Source organism: Corylus avellana, chromosome ca5 (genome assembly GCF_901000735.1).
Source record: "Corylus avellana chromosome ca5, CavTom2PMs-1.0".
Classification (NCBI taxonomy): domain Eukaryota; kingdom Viridiplantae; phylum Streptophyta; class Magnoliopsida; order Fagales; family Betulaceae; genus Corylus; species Corylus avellana.
The window spans coordinates 16174135-16194745 of record NC_081545.1 but is presented as its reverse complement, the minus strand read 5'-3'; the positions used below and the strand labels follow the sequence as shown (position 1 = coordinate 16194745).

The 20611-nt window shown below is 35.5% G+C and overlaps 3 protein-coding genes across 4 annotated transcripts; 1 reads left to right on the top strand and 2 right to left on the bottom strand.

Annotated features, from left to right (window-relative positions):
* Positions 1–410: 410 nt before the first annotated feature.
* LOC132183280 (chaperone protein dnaJ C76, chloroplastic-like) lies at positions 411–10442 on the bottom strand. 2 transcript variants are annotated; one of them, XM_059596682.1, is made up of 9 exons: positions 10054–10437; positions 8497–8625; positions 8264–8393; positions 7353–7473; positions 6595–6676; positions 5657–5710; positions 4238–4276; positions 3019–3118; positions 411–686 (listed from the first exon to the last, which is right to left on the bottom strand). In XM_059596682.1, the coding sequence occupies exons 1-9, from the start codon at positions 10279–10281 to the stop codon at positions 556–558; spliced, it is 1014 nt and encodes a 337-aa protein (XP_059452665.1). In that variant the 5' UTR covers positions 10282–10437; the 3' UTR covers positions 411–555. The 2 variants fall into 2 exon arrangements, with proteins under 2 accessions (XP_059452665.1, XP_059452666.1); XM_059596683.1 differs by lacking the exon at positions 411–686 and adding an exon at positions 693–1028 and having other exon boundaries at positions 10054–10442.
* Positions 10443–10930: 488 nt separating this feature from the next.
* LOC132182877 (uncharacterized) lies at positions 10931–13152 on the top strand. Its single transcript, XM_059596239.1, has 3 exons — positions 10931–11267; positions 12007–12117; positions 12577–13152. Exons 1-3 carry the CDS (start codon positions 11040–11042, stop codon positions 12655–12657), a joined length of 420 nt encoding a protein of 139 aa, XP_059452222.1. The 5' UTR covers positions 10931–11039; the 3' UTR covers positions 12658–13152.
* Positions 13153–14304: 1152 nt separating this feature from the next.
* LOC132181510 (large ribosomal subunit protein uL5z) lies at positions 14305–17964 on the bottom strand. Its single transcript, XM_059594762.1, has 5 exons — positions 17855–17964; positions 17616–17723; positions 17421–17463; positions 15937–16132; positions 14305–14810 (listed from the first exon to the last, which is right to left on the bottom strand). The coding sequence occupies exons 1-5, from the start codon at positions 17855–17857 to the stop codon at positions 14615–14617; spliced, it is 546 nt and encodes a 181-aa protein (XP_059450745.1). The 5' UTR covers positions 17858–17964; the 3' UTR covers positions 14305–14614.
* Between the last annotated feature and the right edge of the window lie 2647 nt (positions 17965–20611).

Genomic DNA, 20611 nt, shown 5'->3' with positions numbered 1-20611 from the left:
TTTTAAAACCCACAAACACTGTAGTTGCACAACACCAACTAGGGGTGAAAAAATTGCAAGGAATAAAAGAGAGACATATGGATTACATCTTCTATATTCATTGTATAAAACAATATTATATAATTCTTTATTTATAGAGAGACGATAAGTAATTATCAAAAAAACCCTAAAATAGACCTAAACTAATTAAGAAAGGAAACAAACCCTACAAGAAAATATAATAAAAGATAATAAAAATGTTCTAACATAAAGGGAAATAATTTATTAAGAAAAATATCGATGAACCTAATTTATAAAAAAATATAAAATATTCTAACAATAGTGTTGGGTGAGTAAGATAGAGAAGGTTAAATTGAAGTGTTTAATTTGTATATATTCCATAAAACAAATTATCATAAGATACCATACCATGCTATAAATCATCTTCTTTTCATTGAATCAATTTATTGTATTTACCATATTAATACGAAATGAAAAAGACGAGTAGAGAAGAAAGGTATGGATGATAAATTAGTTACATTTTGACTGTAGAATTGTTGTATATGGATATGGTGGTTAATCTTCATTGTCGGAGATTGTCTCTGGGAGTTTAAAGGTGGGCGGTTTATCGACGCCCCTCCTTGAGTACTCCCTCCATCTTCTAGCAGCTGCAGCAGCTCTTCTTGCTCTCTCTTTCACTTCTTCCTCTGCAACAAACAATATGTCAGCTTTTGATTTTTTATATTTAAAATCAAAGCAAGTAGTAGATACCACACTCCAACTTCCAAGCAGTTAGCAGTTGGCTTTCAATTTTAATATGCCTGTTGGCTGTTGCAATATCTAATCATTCTCATGAGCCTCCAAAGCAATTGATATGATATGCTTTTGCAATGACAATGAAATCGTCGTTTTAGTATTTGTCAGCCGGTTTCAATCCTCCCTCGATGTGTTGGGTGATCGATCACAAGTAGCATTTTGTGGGAACACTAACAACTCCTCAAGATGAAATCCATAATTCTTTGATTTTATCAAATCAATATGAAATATCCCTTCAAAATAGAAATGGAATTGATTATTCTTAATATCGGCCTGAGTATTTTAGTTAGAGTTACTAAAACTATATTACAAAGTGAAATGAGATTCCACACGTACAAGAATAATTAAGGGGTTAAGTTGGGCACTCGAGGATCAAGAGGTAATGGATTAAATTGACAGTTATTTTATGACTTTAATTCAACTTCGGATTATTTTACAGAGGGGTCAAATGCAAAATACAAGAAGTCATTGGAAGTATTTGAATAATCAAAAATAAACTCTAAAGTGAAATTACAATTATTTAGTGAAATTAATTATAATTAATAATAACCTATGACAAGTCATGAGATATAAGTATCTTAGGCCTATTGGAGCTAGTTTTATTTTTTCCCTTTAAGTTCCTCCCCAAGCTGACTATTACCCATATTAGAATTGACCTAATGACAAAAGCACACTAAAAACCTATTTGAAATTAGGTTTGTGAAATATAGTTTAAGTCAAAAAAAGTTTTTTTGCAAAAGCTTCATTTTTAAGCTTTTGCTAAAAGTGCGTTTTTGCCATTTTTAGGCTTTTTGGAACTTTAAAAGCGCTTTTAAATTTTACCAAACGAGTACTTTTTTCTTCAAACGAATTTTTTTAGCATTAAAAGCACTTTTAGGCCCCTTAAACGCAATCCCAAACAGGCCCAACCCTAGTGGCCGTGTATATGTAATGGGGGCTAGAGTTTTTCCTAGTCCTACTTCCATTAGGTTTACATGTGTTTATAAATAGAGAATTAATATCTAGTTAGTTATATTGAAGTGGTATTTTTATCCGCTCAAAAAAGTAAAAAGACAAAAATACCCCTCAAATATAACTAAATTGATAATCTCAAGTTCATTTGAACTGGAGAGGATCCAGTTCTATAAATAGAGCGCTTATGTAGGGCATTAAATGCACACTTTTGAGAGCCTCACACTCTTGGTGTTTTAATCAAATATTGAGGAGAAGGTTTAGAGGTCACAAAACCCAAACCCTAACTGTTTTTAGTTAGAAGAAGGAAAGAAATCAAATCAGCCTTCATCTTCCTTATGGTAGCCAACTTGCATGTGGATATGCTTCTATTGCATATTTTATGTTTTGCATGATTCTTAGCCATGTTCTCTTGATGCTGGGATTTTTCCAGAGTGTTTTATACATATAATCCCAACAGTTCATTGCTCCCAACAAATTACTCTGGGAACCATCCTTTATGCCCTTCGGACTTCCATTTTAAGATGAAGTGAAGAAAACCAAAGTGGCATCCAGTTAAAAAGAAGGGGCCGTTAAAACTTACTAAAGCCAAGGTGATTACTAAGGAACCACACTGGTCACTAGAGAATGCATAAACACAAGTGTGTCCTAAAGATCTACCCCTGCCCCATCACTAAAAGAAAGAAACCCAAAAAAATGCATGCTAGTGTGAACAGAAGAAGAAGAAGAAGGATCTTGCACCAAAAAATATGGATAAAGAAGAAAAAGAACTGAGCAAAAATGAATATAAAAACAGAAATGATGATTAACATAGCAACATAGAATTCTTCACTGATCAAAGGAAGGGGGGTGGGTGTTACAAGAAAAGAACAAGGAGAAGGAAATTTTTTCACAGAAAAAAGGATAAAGAAGAAAAAGGACCAAAAGAAAAAAAGAATATGAAGAGAAATTATGTTTACGATGGGAAGCAACCTGGAATTTCTTCACTGATCAACAGGGAAAAAAGATATAAGTTCTGGCAGGAAGACTACTGAGGGCTTCATTGTACCATAGCAGGAATCCCTATGGACAGATTTTATCATAACATCTAAAGAAACTAGCTAATATAATCTCTGGAAATTACTAGGAAAATGGCAATAAAAACTTAAATGACAAGAAATAAACCAAAGAACGTAAAAGTAAAAAATGCTATTAAATAAAAACTTCACCAGAATGGTTTTTGACACGTCAGTCAAAAAAACTAGCAATTTCCTTTTACAGAATTCCTCATACCTGATTTTTGGTAGTCCCTGGGCTTGCCCCATAGATTGCTCCAGTATGGTTCACTTTTATCAGAACCTTTCTGCTTCATCATTCTCAGTTTAGCTTTTTCCTGCAACAAAGTCAGGATTATCATTTGTTCTATCTATTAACTGAATGAATAACTAAAAATGCATATTTATAATATACCTATGAACTAGTTCAAAAAAAAAAAAAAAAAAAATACAGTTAAGTTGTTGGCATAAAGAGAGCTCTTCCAAATAGAGCATTCAGGATATCTTAGGAAACCATTGCTTCATTTTACCGAAATGATCTTTCTCAAAGCACCATACGTGAATTCTAGTACATGATGTCTATAAGATAGGCCAGATCCTATTGGCCTACATTTTCCACTTCCCCCATCTAATGTTCTATAATTAGTCCATTGTCCTCAACTGTCACTTTTAAAGATTGCACTAAACATTTATAAGCTAAGCATTTTTGTTAAGTACAAAGAGTCCTTGGGTATAACTTGGTGTGTGGTTAGGCTGTCATGGTTTTCCTTTCTTTTTTTACCTTGCATGTATGTAGAAACTCCCAGGGCCATAGCAGTCATGTTTGATAAGGTATGTAGGTTGGAAGTTTTCTAACTCGATATTGCAAGGAAAAAAAAAAAGAGAAGGATTTATAGAAGATATTTTGACAAAAGGGATGGTAGAAATTATTAGTTGATTTGAATCATTTCAATCAATTATCTCTTCTTCACATTTGCCTTTCTTTAAATAGATGCATGATAAAGTAATCATTGCTGACCCAGTGGAAGCTGACTCTTTCAGAAACAACCATGGTGTAACCATTCACAAAATGCATCTTTATGCAAAAACAAATGATTAAGCTGAACTTTTGCATTGTTACTGCCATATATAACGCAGATCATTCCAACTGATGGCTGGTCTACATTAAAAAAGCATGTTTCTGACATTTTACCAAAGACAAATGATATTTAAATTGAGTGGAAATCTATACCATGTGGTTCAGCAATGCATGAAATTTAAATAGATGATAACAACATGGAACTGGGTGTAAGAAAAACTAAACATATACAATAGTCACACATACAGAGGTAACAATTCACAAAATATCAGCTTGGAATAAAATGAAGATGCAGGTAAATACAACACCTCCTTAGAAGAAAGAAAGAAAGAGAAAAATTAAAACAAAAGGGAAAAAATAGGAATACATGAGTTCTTACCAAAACTTTTGCTTGCCTCTTTTCCCACCGAGTACTTGCCTGCCGCATTAGTAAGTGTAAATCAATTAAAATGGTAAGCTGGTACAAAGAAAAGATAGGCTAGCAGCTCAAACTTTTTAAATTGAAAGATATTCTTAGAAGATGAACGTCAAAAGGAGAGTTAACTGGGGAAAATATACCAAAAAAAAGCTCATGACTACTTCATTTGTCACCATAGAAAATCACCTCTTTAGCATAACAGAACCGATTCAAGATACCCCCTTTCTCTTGCAAAACTCTTGTATGCTCCCAATGTATCAATGGCCTTTCCTTATTCCTTTCAATGAAAGTTCCATACTTATTAAAAAAAAAAAAACTGTTTCAAGATGTACAAGTGATAAGTTACAGCTTCTCGAATTCAACTGGCTACATCAACCCGATTGTGGTTTGGTTATGTTTGTACTTTATGGGTTATTTCGAGTAAGAGAATCCCAAGTGCAAGAAAGAGGGATTTTTGGGTGTACTCTGGGCTAGGATTTGAAGGGTGAAAGGGCAGTTCCTGTACCTTGTTATGTGTTGGATTCTTAGTGAAATCTATTATGAGTACACTTGAGAGGTTTAAGTCCCACATTGGTAAAGTATAAAGAGAGTGATTGGTTAATATACTTAAGTGGACTCAAGCCTATTAGCTTAAGCTTTTGGGCTAGAGTGATGTCCAAATATGTATATTAATGTACTCTTTGTTGACTTCCTAGGTATTTCTCTTCCTAACAATTGGTGTCAGAGCCATGGTTAGTTCTCGTTGCTTATACAAGTGTCTTGGTTTAACATGTTTGGTTGACTTCAGTAAAAGAGTTTGGCTCCGAAGGAGAATTTGGTCAATGTGGAAGAGACTCACAAGTGAGAGGAAAATTTGTTGTGGGTGCACTTGTGAGATTTGTCTCATATTGATTAAGTATACAGAGAGGGTGGTTAATATACCTAAGTGGACCCAAGCCCCATTAGTTTAGGCTTTTGAGTTAGAGTTGTGTCCAAATATATATATTAATGTACTCTTTGTCCCTATGTGTTTCTCTCCTTAACAAAATCTAAGTGTTGTCTTGACCCATGGACATGCGCCTGTGGCCAAACTGGCAAACCACATTAACCACTGGGTGGTTTTGAGTTTGCTAAAGATTTTACATTGAAATCTAAATCTAGGGTTTGGCACAAAAGGAATGAAGAAATGCTATTTTAAAGAGTCGTTTTTTTACAGATATTTCAATTAACCTAGAAGAACTTAGTAAACCTTCACAATAACAGCAAAATTTAAAAATAAATACAACTAACTCAACTAAGCATTAATTTCTCCAACTAAATTAGGAACAAATAGGAAGAAAAAAGCCTTGTTGTTTTGGAAAGCTGATAACATTGTCAAAATAACACAATTAGCACACTCACCATTCGGAAAACATCAACGGCTGCTGATCCCATTCCTGAGAGCATAAATGCAACCTGATAATCCAACAGAAAACCACCACTTCTTCAGTTATTAAAATGATAAGAGAAACAATGGTAATACCATTCTCAATTTGTCAATTAAAAAAAAAAAACAAAATCTATGCACATGCCATCATAAACAAAAGTGACCTTATCATGAACAATTCCTGCCAGCTAGATATCCTGCTGAGTTACCAAATTTAAATATGTAGATCAGAGCAGGGAAGAGTGATATCAAATATCAGAGGATACACTCATAAAAATAGATTATCTCAAACCAAACAAGGAAAGAATCCAGGAAGAGAATTTTTCCTTGGCACACTACTTTTACTTTTAGCAAGTAAAATTTTAAATTCAGTGAAATCTAATTTATCTAATAAAATTAATAAAAATGAGGGCAACAGAGATCATTAGCCGCTCCATAGCTGGCAGCAGAAAATTCCACCTCCATCAACAACCAACAACCTATACACTTTAATGCCCACAATTAAAGCTCTTCATCACATTGCTAACTACTGTATTGAGTATTTACCAAAAGTCTGACCATCTTTCCTCATTTGGTTTAGAAAGCAACCATATTCAGAGATTTAACGTATCAATAAAAGAAGCTCAAGGATTTCAAAGGAACCACATTCAAGATCGCGGTTAAGTAAAGCAACAGCTTGAGCTATACTAAACATCAAAAAGGTTTGTCTAACAAGTATGAAAGGTATGTAAATATTCAAAGATCAGGAAAGTATAAATCATAAGATAAGCTTGAGATCAGTTTGCTCAATCTGAAACAAGTAACAAGCTTATAGCAAGTTAAGAAATTCAAGATGGTTGCATTAAAATATGAAGGTGGGGATAGTTATATAAACATGGAAACAGAAAACAAATATAGTTATTGTGGGCCTTACATTTACTCTTTCTACCCTGCGCATCTCATCTTCAAGCAAGGATAGTTGTGCAGCAGATGTCCAATGGATGCAATCAACTGGACTGAAATACAGAAGATGTTTTCCAATTATCTAAACTTTTATAAACTAGCAATTCCACAACATGCAATGGATACTAAAATTATGAATGATTTTGAAAAATTAAAGATTTAAACTTTTTAACTTTCTAACAGCAGCATCAACAAGCATAAGAAGTTAACAATTAGTGTGGAGATTTTCCAAATACTTGTTTTACTTTCTTTAACTTGTATACTTGTTGTCTGATTGTGAGATATTGTCTAGTCACTTTTGTAATCACAGTCTGTATTTCTAAAGTGCTTTTCAGCAATCGGCCAAACCACATTCATTGAGTTACACTGATGGTTTCCAACCTTGGCTTAAGCATTTTCCAAAATTTGTGTTATAAGCAAGTCTACATAATTTTTTTTCTTTTAAACCGATGCAGCTGAAATTTAATGTTCATACAAGTTCAAAATATGATTGAAAAATATCATTTATGGCTTAAACTTAAACTAGCCACAAACTTTATAATTGTAAGAAGCTGGATATGGTGTAACTACATCTGCAGCATAAAATACAAATAGTTTAGAGCCTTGAACACATGCTGGTAATGACACTAAGTTTGTATAACAAGAACGATCATCATAACTAAATCACTGGGAAAAAAAAAAGCAACAAATTCATTTTAACAGAAATATCCATGAAGCAGCAGGACCCACCAAGTATCAATTGCTTGTTGAACTAATTCAGGCTTCCCACACTGGCTGTAGACTCTGGCTCTCCCAAAGTCTTCCTCAATTGCGAAGACATCCGATGCCACATTAGCGCAATTTTTGCACCCTGTGAAGAACACAAGGATATGGATATTTCAATGTTATCAAAACCCATCAATTGCAAGGGAGTGCTGCTACAATTGCTACTTTTTTTTTTCTAGGTGCTGCTATAAATGCTACTTGCCATGGAAAGAGCATATATAAAAGGCCCTAGGTAGGAATGGACAATGAGATCCTAATAAAAAAAAATAAGTAGAGCGAGCGAGGATATGCAATGCCCCTGGTATCAACCTAATTTAAGCTAAGGAATTGGGTCAACTAGTTCAAGGTTATAAAATATCTAGGCCGAAGGTCTAGGTAAGCTATAGAAACTACTCCTAGCTTGTGGCTTCGCATATCGATCCCTACTATCACATATACCAGTAGCAACTAGGTCTTGCTCTATCCCCTTAGGTTGGAGTGTAGGCGTATTCATATTACATGTTGACTACTATTTTCTTAATGAGTTTTTCTATGTGCATCAAATCAAGTCCTTCCATCATGTCTTCACATCAGATTTTAGTTCCCCTGATATCTACAAGCACCACCTTGGTACTCCCATCAGATGTCAGCATCAGAACCTGGATAAGGTTTTTCCATTTGTAGTAGATAGAAAACCCATCCTTGAAGTGATTTATAAATAATAAATAATACACGTTTTCTCAAAATATCAAAAAGAATAAAAAAGAGATGATGCTGACATCACAAAAAAGGGGAGCTGTGGATATTTTGCAGACCGTGGGAATACTTAGGCTATAGAATCTCAAAGAAGTAAAACGTATTCACATAACAATTAGAAGTCCATTGTCCTGACATACCAATACAGCTAAATTCATCAACAAATGCGTGATCCTTTGGGCTGGAACCATCTAGGAAAGGATTGACTGCAGTCAAAGCATAGCCATGAATTTCATCATAAACCATGCGCTGCACAGGGTCGCTGAGCACCTGCACTGCAATAGTCCATTTATAGTAGAAGCACGGTAATAGATTTAAATCAAATCCTCCTTCAAGCTTAAAGCATTTCATGCCAAATGGGGGGGAAACCCACCGCATAGACCTCGTTTATGAACATGCAGAAATTTGTGGTCTCTGGATCATCCCCACTCAGATCTGGATGGCAAGCTTTCATGCAATTGTAATAGGCTTTCTTAATCTGCCCTGGTGTGGCATCTGGAAGCTAGTAACATCACGCCAAACATTGATTAGACATTGTAAAATGGCAACAAATGGTCTATAAAATTAGAAACGGAAAAACTAGAGAGAAAGGTATTTTCTTATAGAAGTGAAGCTAATCTTAGAAGAATGAATCAATTTGCTAAAAACTTAATTGCACAAATGAGAATTAACCCCTTGACAAAATCACTCAGTCCCCTACGATTGAACAAGTAGTTGTTTGGCTGCTTTATATTGAGTATGTATAATATGACCGTCACGATTGAAAGTAGTTCTTTTATCGCTACCATGGGCTTCTATACATTTAAAAATACTCTCCACGGGCCACCCTGTTATTCGTCTACTTCATAGCACCCTAAGGAAACTCATGCAGAAAAATGGATAGCCACTTGAGCATAATGAAATATCAGGATGGGTGTCAATATGGTAGCGCTCAATCCAAACTTCAATATCTACTATTGATTTTTGGCAGTGCTGCAGTGGTTTCCACAATATTTTAGAATTTGGTGTCACGCTTAGAGTACCATAATCAACAGACTTGTCCCTTATCTCATTACCAGGGATTACCTAAAGTAGAATAAAATATGGTGGATGCTAACAAAAAGCAGGTATATATAAGTCAACGTATGGGGTTGGCAAATTTTATCCACCTTACTGATCCTGTTCACTCCCAATGACATTCAAAAAGATAAGGAAATATGTATGTAAGCTCAATTTGGATTCAAAATCATATCTACACCTCAGAACAAAGGTAATTATGATATGATTATAATCCTTAATCTAACATTGTATAGAGATGGAACATAATGCAAACCAATTCACACCAACAGTCACAAAAACACTAAAATGAATTTTTAGGAAGAAGAATCGCAGATAGACTGCAACTAACTAATAGTCTCTCAACATCTAACTCTAAGCATCGGCATATATAAGCTTCACTACTGCAACGGACACATCTAATCTTTAGAGTTCCCCAAGTACTGTCCATAGTTACCTAGCTTTTATCAACCAATAAATGGTATTTCCACAAAAATAACTAAATTAAGATAAATATGCTTATAAGAGCATCATTCATATCCTTCAGATTTTCCACTTCCCAGAAATTTCTAGAATATGAAGTCAAAAAGTCATTTGCTTTCAACCATGAATAATATTCATTTTAATCATATGATCACAAGCAATCAACCTTGTGTTTGAGTGTGCCTGCTGAAAAGTCCATCTATCCAGCAACTGCCAAGTCCTAGACAACTTATACATATCTTGGATCAAAACCAATCAATACAAGAAAAAGTATCAACAGTAAACTTTCTTTGGTTGCTGCTCCTTCTTCAATGGAGTATATTTTTCACTCAAGAATGAAAATCTTAAAACATAAAATGTTGGTTTTCTCTTCATACAAACAATAAAAAAGTGAGGTGTTTTGGAACATTACCAGACCCAACACCCCATAATAATCCTCGGCAATCGACTGGGTCGAAGGCGAGCCCTCAGTAGCGACCCTGACTCTGCCACTGCCTCTTCTCTTGGCACCACGACCCAACACAGTCCAAGGAGTTGTGATCTTTGATAACATGCCCCATGAACTTCTCGAGCACAAATTAAATAATGGGTTTTGGAATTTGAGAGCTTCAGTGCACACAGGGGAGAGCAATTGAGCCATTGGACCATGCAATGGAGTGAAAGGTGCGAGGGGAGGCAGGAAGAGTGGGTAATAAAGGAAAGAGCGAGATTTTTTTTGAGGGTGATAATGGAATACTTCAAAAAAATTGTGGACAAAGTCTGGCGTGCAAAGGAGTGAATGCTGACATGGCAGCTTCACAGCCAAAGGTTGTCCTTAGAACCTGGACGAACCTAAGATGAATCTAGCCTGAAGCATGTTTTGCAGAGCAATTGCACGTGTCAACCTCATGGATAATTGTTGCCTCAAGCGCCAAGCAACCGCTTTTGTCTTTTACTTTCTTTCTTTTTTTTCTTTTCTTTCATTTTCCGTAAACCAAAAGTTATTTATCATGATTCATGAGAGTATGAGACCCCCCAATCATCAACTCTCTCCAATTTTCTTCACGAAATCTAACATTAATATCAATCACTTTCTACTCAATAATATAATTCTCTTCCTTAAGGGCATAATATAAAGAGATTAATTTGTACAAATTCTCAATGAAAGTGTTTTCTATCACGGACATGACATGTCTTTCTTGTCGTTGCAGACTATTTCTCTGCACATTTCATTTGTCAGGGAAAATGAAAGAAGACGCGCTCAAAAGTTTTTTTTTTTTTTTTACCTGATAGGCAGTGCCACGTCGCCATATTAGTGTATAAGCTTGTGTATGTACCCAAGCATTTCTCAAGAGTCAAAGCCATAAACCCTCAAAAAGAAAATCCGAACCCTCAACAATCCTCCGCGCTCAACCATTAATGTCAAACTCACGCGACGCCTCCGGCGACGGAGATGCCAAGGGGAAAGCGATCACCAAGACCGCCGGGTACGTGGTCTTGTCCGGCATCGCCTTTAGCATTCTCAAAGCACTAATCCCTCTCAACAGAACCAGAAATGAAACTCGGACTACTAACCAATCACTCAGCGAATCAACTCTGTCGATTCGACCAGCTCAGCCTCTCTCTCCCCAAGAACCCATTACTAAGGTGCGTGTCGAGTATGAAGCACTTTTAACTATCATTTCCTCAACCAGTGTATCTCTCATGCTTGTGCGATTGATTTGTTCTGGTATTAGAGACACCCATTATTTGTCATTAATATATGTTGTCATTTTTTTGGAGGGATCAATTGTTTTTACTTCTTTCTTTGTTTGATATTTTGGAGTGACCCAATGCTTTTATTGTCGATTTGTCCATTTGTTCAATGTTTTGTTGATATTTTGGAGAGACCCATTACTTGTGCTGTTTATTTGTTTGGTGATTTTGGAAAGATTTCTTGTTTCAATCTTTTATTTCTCGTGTTTGAGAGATACCCATTACTTGTTCTTTTGGATTTGTTGGATACTCCTGAAATTCATTGGTTGCATAGTCACTCTTTTGATGTTTTAGGGAAGCCAATTGCTTGTATTTTCGTTTGTTTGATTATTTGTAGAAACCCTTGTTCTTTAGGACTTTGTTTGTTATATTCTGTAGAAACTCATTGCTTTATATGTGTGTGTGTGTGGATGGATATGTTTGTATATATATATATTTAGGTATTTAGGAGACACACTACTTGCATTTTTTTTATTGAATGTGAGGTTTTGGAGAGACCCATTACTTCTTTTATTAAATTTTGTTTATTTATGTCTTTTCGATATTTCAGAAAGAGCATTACATTTGTTTTTGAAATGTTTGGTACTATTGAAGAAATCTGTAGAGTGTAATTTGTATTGTGTTGTTGTAGAAACCACATATGTTTATGGACCAAAATGTGCCAGAAGTCCCTGAATTGCCGCAGAGAACAATAGAGATTGTTAAAGGAGATACTCTTTGGGGCCTCTCTAGAAAATATGGGGTATATTTGCTTCTCTCTTGACTTATTTCATATTGAATACTTATTTTTTCTTACTTTCTAGAGAAAGATTTCTGGATAGAAGTTCTGAAAACTATTCGTTGTGCATTTCACAAAAGCTATGTTTTCAGAAGTTTTCATGAAAAGTAATTGATATCCTGAAAATTCTAATATATATGGACCCCCACAAACATTTTTTTTAATTTTCTGAGAATTAAACAAAGAATAAGACTTTATTTATGGATGAAGCAATCCTAAGAAACTTTATCTTGTCTTAAACCCTAGATTTATCATTTCCCCAATAAAGTTGTTCCTGGAAACACTGATCAAAAGGGGGAAAAGAAGAAAAAAAAACAAGAAAATGTCTATTACTAAACGAGCAGATATGTAATCAATTATCTCTATAGGCTTGTTATTTTCGAGCTTTTGATTTTATTTTATTTTTCCCTGACACTGATATAGGTATCTGTAAATACAATTAAAGAGGTTAATGGGCTTACAGGAGACACCATATATGCAGGCAAGAAGATTATTATTCCTTGATGTGATCTTCTGCAAACGTATGCTATGAGGATTTTTAATGTGTATTAAGAAAGAATAGAGCAGCAGTTGTAGTTTTATGGATTCCCCTAATTCTTTGTATGAAATGTAAGTGAAAAGATTTTGTGATGGTCTTCTTTTTTTTGTTGGTTATGAGTGCTTGTAATTTAGATGCCAAATGCTTCTTCATAAGAGAAATGAAGATGGCTCAATTTTTGCAGTAAATTGTAGAACTGCATCACCCATAAATTGAAAATGAATCGTGGATGCCCCAGCAAACATAAATACAGGATGCTACCAGTATAATCATGTTTGTTGTGGAACAGGATCCTTTCCAGTTAGTTATACTTTAGGGGTATTTTTGTCTTTTCACTTTTTGATGAGACAAAAATACTCATCCACTATAACTAACGAGATATTCTCTAGTTCAAATAAACTGGAGAGGATCCTAATTCATTTGCTGTGGGGGTCCATGAATAATTTTAGGATTTGCTTACATCATTATCAGGATAGCCGAGGAGATCTGTGCAATCTCTTCTTATCGCTTGCTCATCATGGAAAAATCACTAATTAGTCCAGGCTGATGTTTTGGAGATAGTGCCCTATTAAATAAAGTTGTTATTCACTTATTTATTTAATTGAGCATATATTATACAATCGATTTCCATGCTTATCTTTATTGATTATTTACTATCTGCATGTAAATGGTCCAACTTGTATTGAATATGGTTTATGGTGTGAGTAAAGAGGTTAAACCGTAAATCTTATAGGTTCATAATTTATTGCTCGCAGTCAATGAAATTGGGCATTCTATTAGCTAAGATTGTAACACATCAATATAATAATTTATCTTGATCAATAGAAGTAGAAACTTAAAGTTAAAAATGTTGGTGCGAAAATATAGGAATGCAATGTACAGAACAAACCACAAGAGTTATCATTCCTTATAAATACTATCATACTTGAATGATTGTTACTCTTAGATTCGTATGTAACACCTCAAAGATTAATTAATTGGTAAGTAACTTCGCGAATCACTTCTCAGCCCCATTTCACAAAAGAATAGTACAATGTCCCCATTAAACTTTCGTGGGGACATCGTCTTGTTCTTTCATGGGTAGCGGTAATGAATAAATGTGGATAACGTGTGGATAACTTTCAACCTTTAATGATATCTCTCCCCCTGTTTTTCTCGCGCGATTAAATTCGGCACAAAAATGTTTAGGTTGTTTTGTTGTTCAGAGAAAGGGCAAAATTTTGGTGTCATGAACGGTTTGGCAACAGCTTTTTTGGTTGTTTTTTGTATATTCAAGCTTCTTCCATTTTCTGTTGATTTTTAAGAACGGCAAGATTTCAGTGTTCGGGATGGACGGCTAGGACTGGTTTTGGTTTTGGTTTAGAGAAGTGCTGGGTTCGGGCATAGCACCTGGTTCGGCTTTCATGTAGATCTAAATAAGGCCATTTGGTTGATGGGAAGAAATCTTCTTTAGCCACAGCAACTCGTTTTTGAGGCTTTGGAGTTTCAGTCTATAGACAAGGGAGAGACGACCATGGCTTTTCTTTTTTTTTTCTTCTCTTCTTTGTTTACATGTTCCATCGTTCATGTCATGTAAGCCATAAGAAAATCCTCCAACTCCAAGAGTCCACATGTACAAAATGGAACAATCCTACACTTCAGTGACCGGAGTTTACACAAAATGGAGGCTCATGCTAAATGCATGAAAACCAAAGTACAACATTCATGAATCATTATCAACCGTCTAAAACTATCACAATAGTTAATCAGTGATTGCCAAACACATTTAAAGAAGCAAAATAAATCAACTGATTTTGGTCCAGAAAACATATCCCAGGCTCTCCCAACAATTAAAAAACAAGGATAATAGTAAAGGATTGTTGGTCTACATAACATCAACCTAAATCAAAATTTATGGCATCTTCCCAAGAACCTTCCAGGCCTTTAAGAGATATTCTGGGACTTGTTAAGAATCACACCTTCATATTTGACCTGGAACCATTTCATGGCATCCTCTTTTGTGACCCTATGCTGGATCCCAACACGAGACTTGCACCTGCGACGACGGCCAACACGGTAACCAGGGCGCTCCAGCACAACAAAGAAATCCATTCCATAAATTCCAGTCGAAGGATCATACCTAAAACACGGTGATACAGATTAAAAACAGGAAGAATAAAAAATGAAAAGTCTCCGTAAACCAAAAGCACAGTACCCTTCATCAAGATTATAGGAACCAAAATTAACAACATTGAAGGAACTCAATGAACAAACAATTGCTTATACATACCAAATTCCTTACCGGACTAATCAGGGTACACATAGGAAGGCAATTAGACAAGGAAATATCCATCATACTGGAAAGACATTACGTAGTATAAAAAGCATGCATAAATAAGCAACATTATGAGTTTGATCACATAATGAGATGAATTCTGTACAGGGCAATGACAACCCATGCATTACACCTGAATTAAATTATTAATTATTTTACCACAAATCAAATCCATATCCCCACTTTTGTCCCCATCTAATCAAACGTATTTGGAGCAATAATACATGAGTTGGGTTTTAATATTCTATACAGGGAAAACAAAAATCCACCAAGTCAATCCCTGCCATCTTTGTTCTTTCACAAACCCTCTACAACCTACAACATCTTGGAAATCACAAACAGACCATTACAGAATCCAGCAGGTGAAGAACAGTAATCTTCATCAATCTCTATTGGGCAACTCACAAATGTTAGTGGTACTGGAATGCCCAAAATAGTTAATTAGAGATAAGTCAACCTTATGCTAGACATGCTTATCAGATGGGGCTAGACACCAATAAAAGGATAATCAATTTAATTATAACAATGCTGGAGCACATTGATGCATCAAAATCACGATACAAGGAATTATCAAATATCTTCTTGAACTTCTATATCTTAAGAGGAAAGAGTTCCTTTATACGCTTCTCTAAGAGCACAGACTCGAAGGAAAGGAAACGAGCATGCACTATTGACAAACTTTAGATGATTGTTTTGCTTCTTTTAAGACCACAAAAACAACTACAATAAATGAGCAAGTGTTTTCATTTTTCCATTTTTAAACTAGCAACAGCAAGATATTAAAAATTTAAAAGAGAGCCATTATGTTCTACCAATCAAGTTTGCATAAGCAATACCCAAATCACACCAAGTTAATACAATATTCAATGCACGGAAGTCCACTTTTTGGCAAAGAAGGAATAAATGAAGGCTCAAGGACATATTAGCTTACTTGATTCCCAAGTCAATGTGCTCCTGAATACCAAAGCCAAAACATCCAGTATCACTAAAGTTCCTCCGCAGCAGCTCATATTCCTTCACCTTCAAACCACTCTCCAAAAGCTGCATTGCCTTCTCACCCCTAACAGTGACATAGCACGCAATCTTTTCATTACGTCTGATGCCAAAGGACCGCACAGTGTACCTTGCTGTCAATTGTAAAGATGAGAAGAAGAGGGGGGGGGGGTCCATAAGGATCAAACCTCAGAACAAATCAAGAAATATATGAAATGAAATATAATAAACCACATTGGCTGATACCAGTAAACAAGAAAAACGAAAATCTATTAATTTGTAACTTTTTTATGACAAGAAACATTTTCAAGTTCATAATTTTTCAGTTTCAAAAACGTGAAACTCAATAAAGACAAATCATTGAATTCACCACATTAGAGTTAAGGAACCTCTTGAATCACTTTTCCTGCACTTCATGCATTTTTTTTTTCACGATGCACGTTTCAAACACAAGACATGCCCTAATAAACACTTCACAACCAATGCAAGACCCAAAATTTTGTATTTTTATCGCATTATCATTCAGGACATGTAAGGCTTACGGAAAAGAACATAGTGATGATAAACAACACTTCAACAAGTATATGAAACATTGCAGCAGATGTCTCTAATAAGCATATATGAAATTCTCAATTTTCAAGGTGAATTAATTACTTTAGGTACAAAAGAAATGCTCAGGTTTTATCTCCCAAAAGCAGCGTACATTCAAAATTCTAAACAAACAGTAGTAGAACTAGTTAATGCAAAACATTAAATACAAAAACTGGAATTTCTTTTTGTAGCAAGAGAACGAGCCTAGAATGCACCAAGAAAAAACTGTATTGTCAGAGCAGAGCCAAGAAAACAACTCAACCAATCAACAAAACCCATCACTTTGATTGCAGATAAAGTTAAGGAAAAGAAACATAGCGAAAGAGAAACTTAGAAATACATCATTTAGTGTTTCAAACTTCCAAAAATTGGAAAACCCATATTAACTAGCCAAAAACATCTCCATTAGGCACCATTTAGCATTTACCCTGTCTCTAATTTGAGTTTTAACATTCTTGGGTCTAAACAGATAATGATCCAAAATTGCAAGCCAACTTCTTTTCTTTTCGAACCTTCCTCCAAAACCAAAATAATCACAACCCACTATTTGATTGCAGAGAATACTCACGAAAATAACAGGAATATTAAATTCCAATATCCAAATTAGTGCACCCAACAAGAAAACATAATGTTATCCAACACGGCCCCACTAACCAAGAAGATGTTTTATCAAACTCAGTCATGAGAACCTTATGCTGGCTCCCAAACAATCAAAGATCTAAAACCTTCCCTCTACTTTCTCACACTTCCCCCCATCTACCAAACAAGGATAAACACCCCCACCCACCAACCCCATCCCCCAAAAAAATGAAAAAGAAAAGAAAAACTTACCCTTGGAAAACACTGGAGTTTGGCCGCTGAGCTGCTCCAACACCTACATATAAAACAAATATAAGATGACTAACAACGATCAAGTGGGTAGCACGCGATTTACACGAGACCATATGTGAGAATAGAAATGAATATATACATTCATCTATTAAACAAAATGAATATATACAAAAATACATGAGAGAAAACAAGTACCTTGGATGCCCTGGTGAGACGATCACCGCTCTCGCCGACTGAGATGTTAAGGACGAGTTTTTGTACCTTGATCTCCCTCATTGGGTTACTCAATTTCCTCTCCGAAGCCTGATTTTCGTTTTTGTTTCAGGGAAACACAAAAAGCACGGAAACATAACACAGAAAACAGAGTTAGCAAACACTTCAAAACCTACAGAGAGAAGGCAGAGAAGGGGAGAGAGAGAGAGAGAGAAAGAGACCATTCTGAGTAATTGGGGAGAGCTCGCAGTAGCCGAAATTGAGAGAGGAAGGAGGCCTGAAATGGATGCTAGGGTTTTGGGACAAGCTATTTATTTGGGTCTGAATGGCGAGAATGCCCTCGTCAGAATTGAAGTATTGTGAGTTCTGTGCGTTACGACGACAAGGGGAAAAAAGTAATCTGGCCTGAGCCCGGATCCGCAAACAGAATGGACCAAAAGAAGGGAGTCCGATCCACGATAATTCTTAGTTAGATTTTTCTTCAGAAAAAAAAAAAAAAAAAAAAAAAAAAAATTTTTAGTCAAATAAAATTTACTATAGTTTCTTTTATTTTTTTATATATTATTTAAATTAAATGTTAAGGGAAAGAAAGAAGAAAGAAAAAAGCCATTTAAATATTCTAATAAATGATAAAAGAAAGAGAGAAGAAAGAAAAAAAAAATATTTTATATTAAAATAATGTTAGTGGAAATAAAAGTACTACCCTATATGGCTACGAGTAATGCTACAGAGTAGTAAACCATCTGCATTTTTGCTGGTTAAATGACGTAGACCGAAAAGTTAAGGATTCCATAAAGAAAAGCAATGATTTATACCTGATGAGTCCTACTAAAAAGGTCATATCAAGAGGTTCAGACCTCGGATTGAAGCAAACTTTACGTCATTAGAAAGCTAGTTCAAAGATCTACAAAGTCATGTTTCATGAGAGTTTGCAAATTTCGATGTTTACTAAGTCAAAAGAGCCTCTGTTCGCAAGCTGTCTGAACGGGCCTCTTTCGGAAGTCACCATAGTAAAACCCGATACGTCCATTCGCATCCCGTTCACAAGCTGTCCGGACGGCCCTATGTTATGTTTCAGTTTTTACTTGTTTTACGTACTTTAATTTTAGTTATTTGGGTGATCGTTCGAACAGGGGTATGTCCTATCCGAACGGGCCTCGTACAAGTTCAATTCCGACTCTATTTCGTATTAAATTTTAGGTTTAGGATTTGGTGGCCTATAAGTACATGCTTTATAGACTCTAGAATGCAACTTTTGATTATATGTGAGATTTTATCAATAAGAAGTCTTAGAGTTGAGTTTCTTCATTGTTTTCAATATCAAACCCTATAAAGTATTTAACGTATAGAGAAGATTTCTTTGATTCAAACTATCACGATCTTAGGAGTATTTATCCCTTCTTCTTGCTGTTATTCTTGCTTATCACGAGCTTACTGCCATCAGTTGGTATCAAAGCCCAAGTTACTTTTCATGAATGGGGAGGGGCAACCGTTGTGCAGACATGAACGAGGTATACGTGCACACAGAAGCAGCACGTAAGGAGCAACTGGTGATTCGTTTACAACATATGGAGGAACAACTCGAGGCTATAAGGGATCAAGTCAAAGCCCTCGCTACCCGATTATCCAACATGGGTGGTCACAACGGATGTCGTCATCAAGCAAGACCGTGGTATGTGGAGGCGAAAGACAAATTTATCGTTGAGAGTGAACCTGTCAATCCTTTTGCAGGGCGCGGAGGAGATTTCATACAACACAAGCTCATGCTATTCCATAGGAAGCAGGCATCAAGCTTGACACCCCGGAATTCCAAGGTTGCTTACAATCTGAAGAGTTCCTTGTAACAGAAAAAATAGAAGAGTTCGATGTTGTGCCAAATACCACCTAAACTAATAGGCGAATATTTGGTACATGTTACTCGCAAGTGCACAAGATCAAAACAATGGTATAGCAGACCAATACGAGATCATTCCCACAAGGATTGTGAAATTATGCTTAGAATGTAATTTCCTATTTAATTAACGGTTTTAAAACAACTGTCACAAATTGAATTACACTAATGAACTAAAATAAAATATTAACTAAAAACATTAAGACTAAAAAGGGTAGGGTTTTGATATCCACCGCTAACCATACTCAAATAAAATAAACAATATGCAATCGTTCCAATTATATCAAGATACCTAATGTTTACCAACTTAAGGGCATGGTATCTACTTCTTAAGCTATTGATTTCTATAAGCAATGAATTAGGCATGACATCTACTCTAATTCTTTTCTCTCTCAAAGGATTTAGCGTTACACTAAGTTGTTCTTCAAGAAAGCATAAATCTAGGGCACGGTATCTACTCCCTGTTCTCCATATTGATTAATCCAAGAACCTATGATGGGGTTCTTTTGTCACTTTATTATGCCTAGGACTCGGTCATCCAAATTGACACAAATAACAAATACAAATCCAAACACATGCCTATGTTTGTCAAGCACATTTATATGAAGAATTTGATTAAACAATAAATAATCAAGTTAAATACCAAAAATATAATTATAACAAAAACGCCAATATTGCAACCCTAAAGAGACATGATTATGGCTTCAATCTAGCCCTAACTAAAATACTAACTACATGACAAAATAAAAGGGGAAGAGAAGAAAAACCCAAAACTCTTCATGATTTAGCCTTCAGTTCTTTATCCTGAGCTTGTGTCTGTTTCTCCTCCCTTTATTTTGAGGAATAGAGTGTCTATTTATAGGGTTTGGAAGAGCCTTGTACATTCATATGCAGCCAATCAACTCACACGGCTGCATATGAACGCGTATGCCGCAACCTAGAGCACGAGTGCACTCGATCGCATGTCTCCGATCGATCTTTGGCGTGGGTGCTTGAGCACAAGGTTACGCTCGCTCTTGGCTATGTGTGCGATCGAGCGCTACTGCGATCAATCCTATAGCTTCTAGTTTTTTCCCAATTTGTCTTT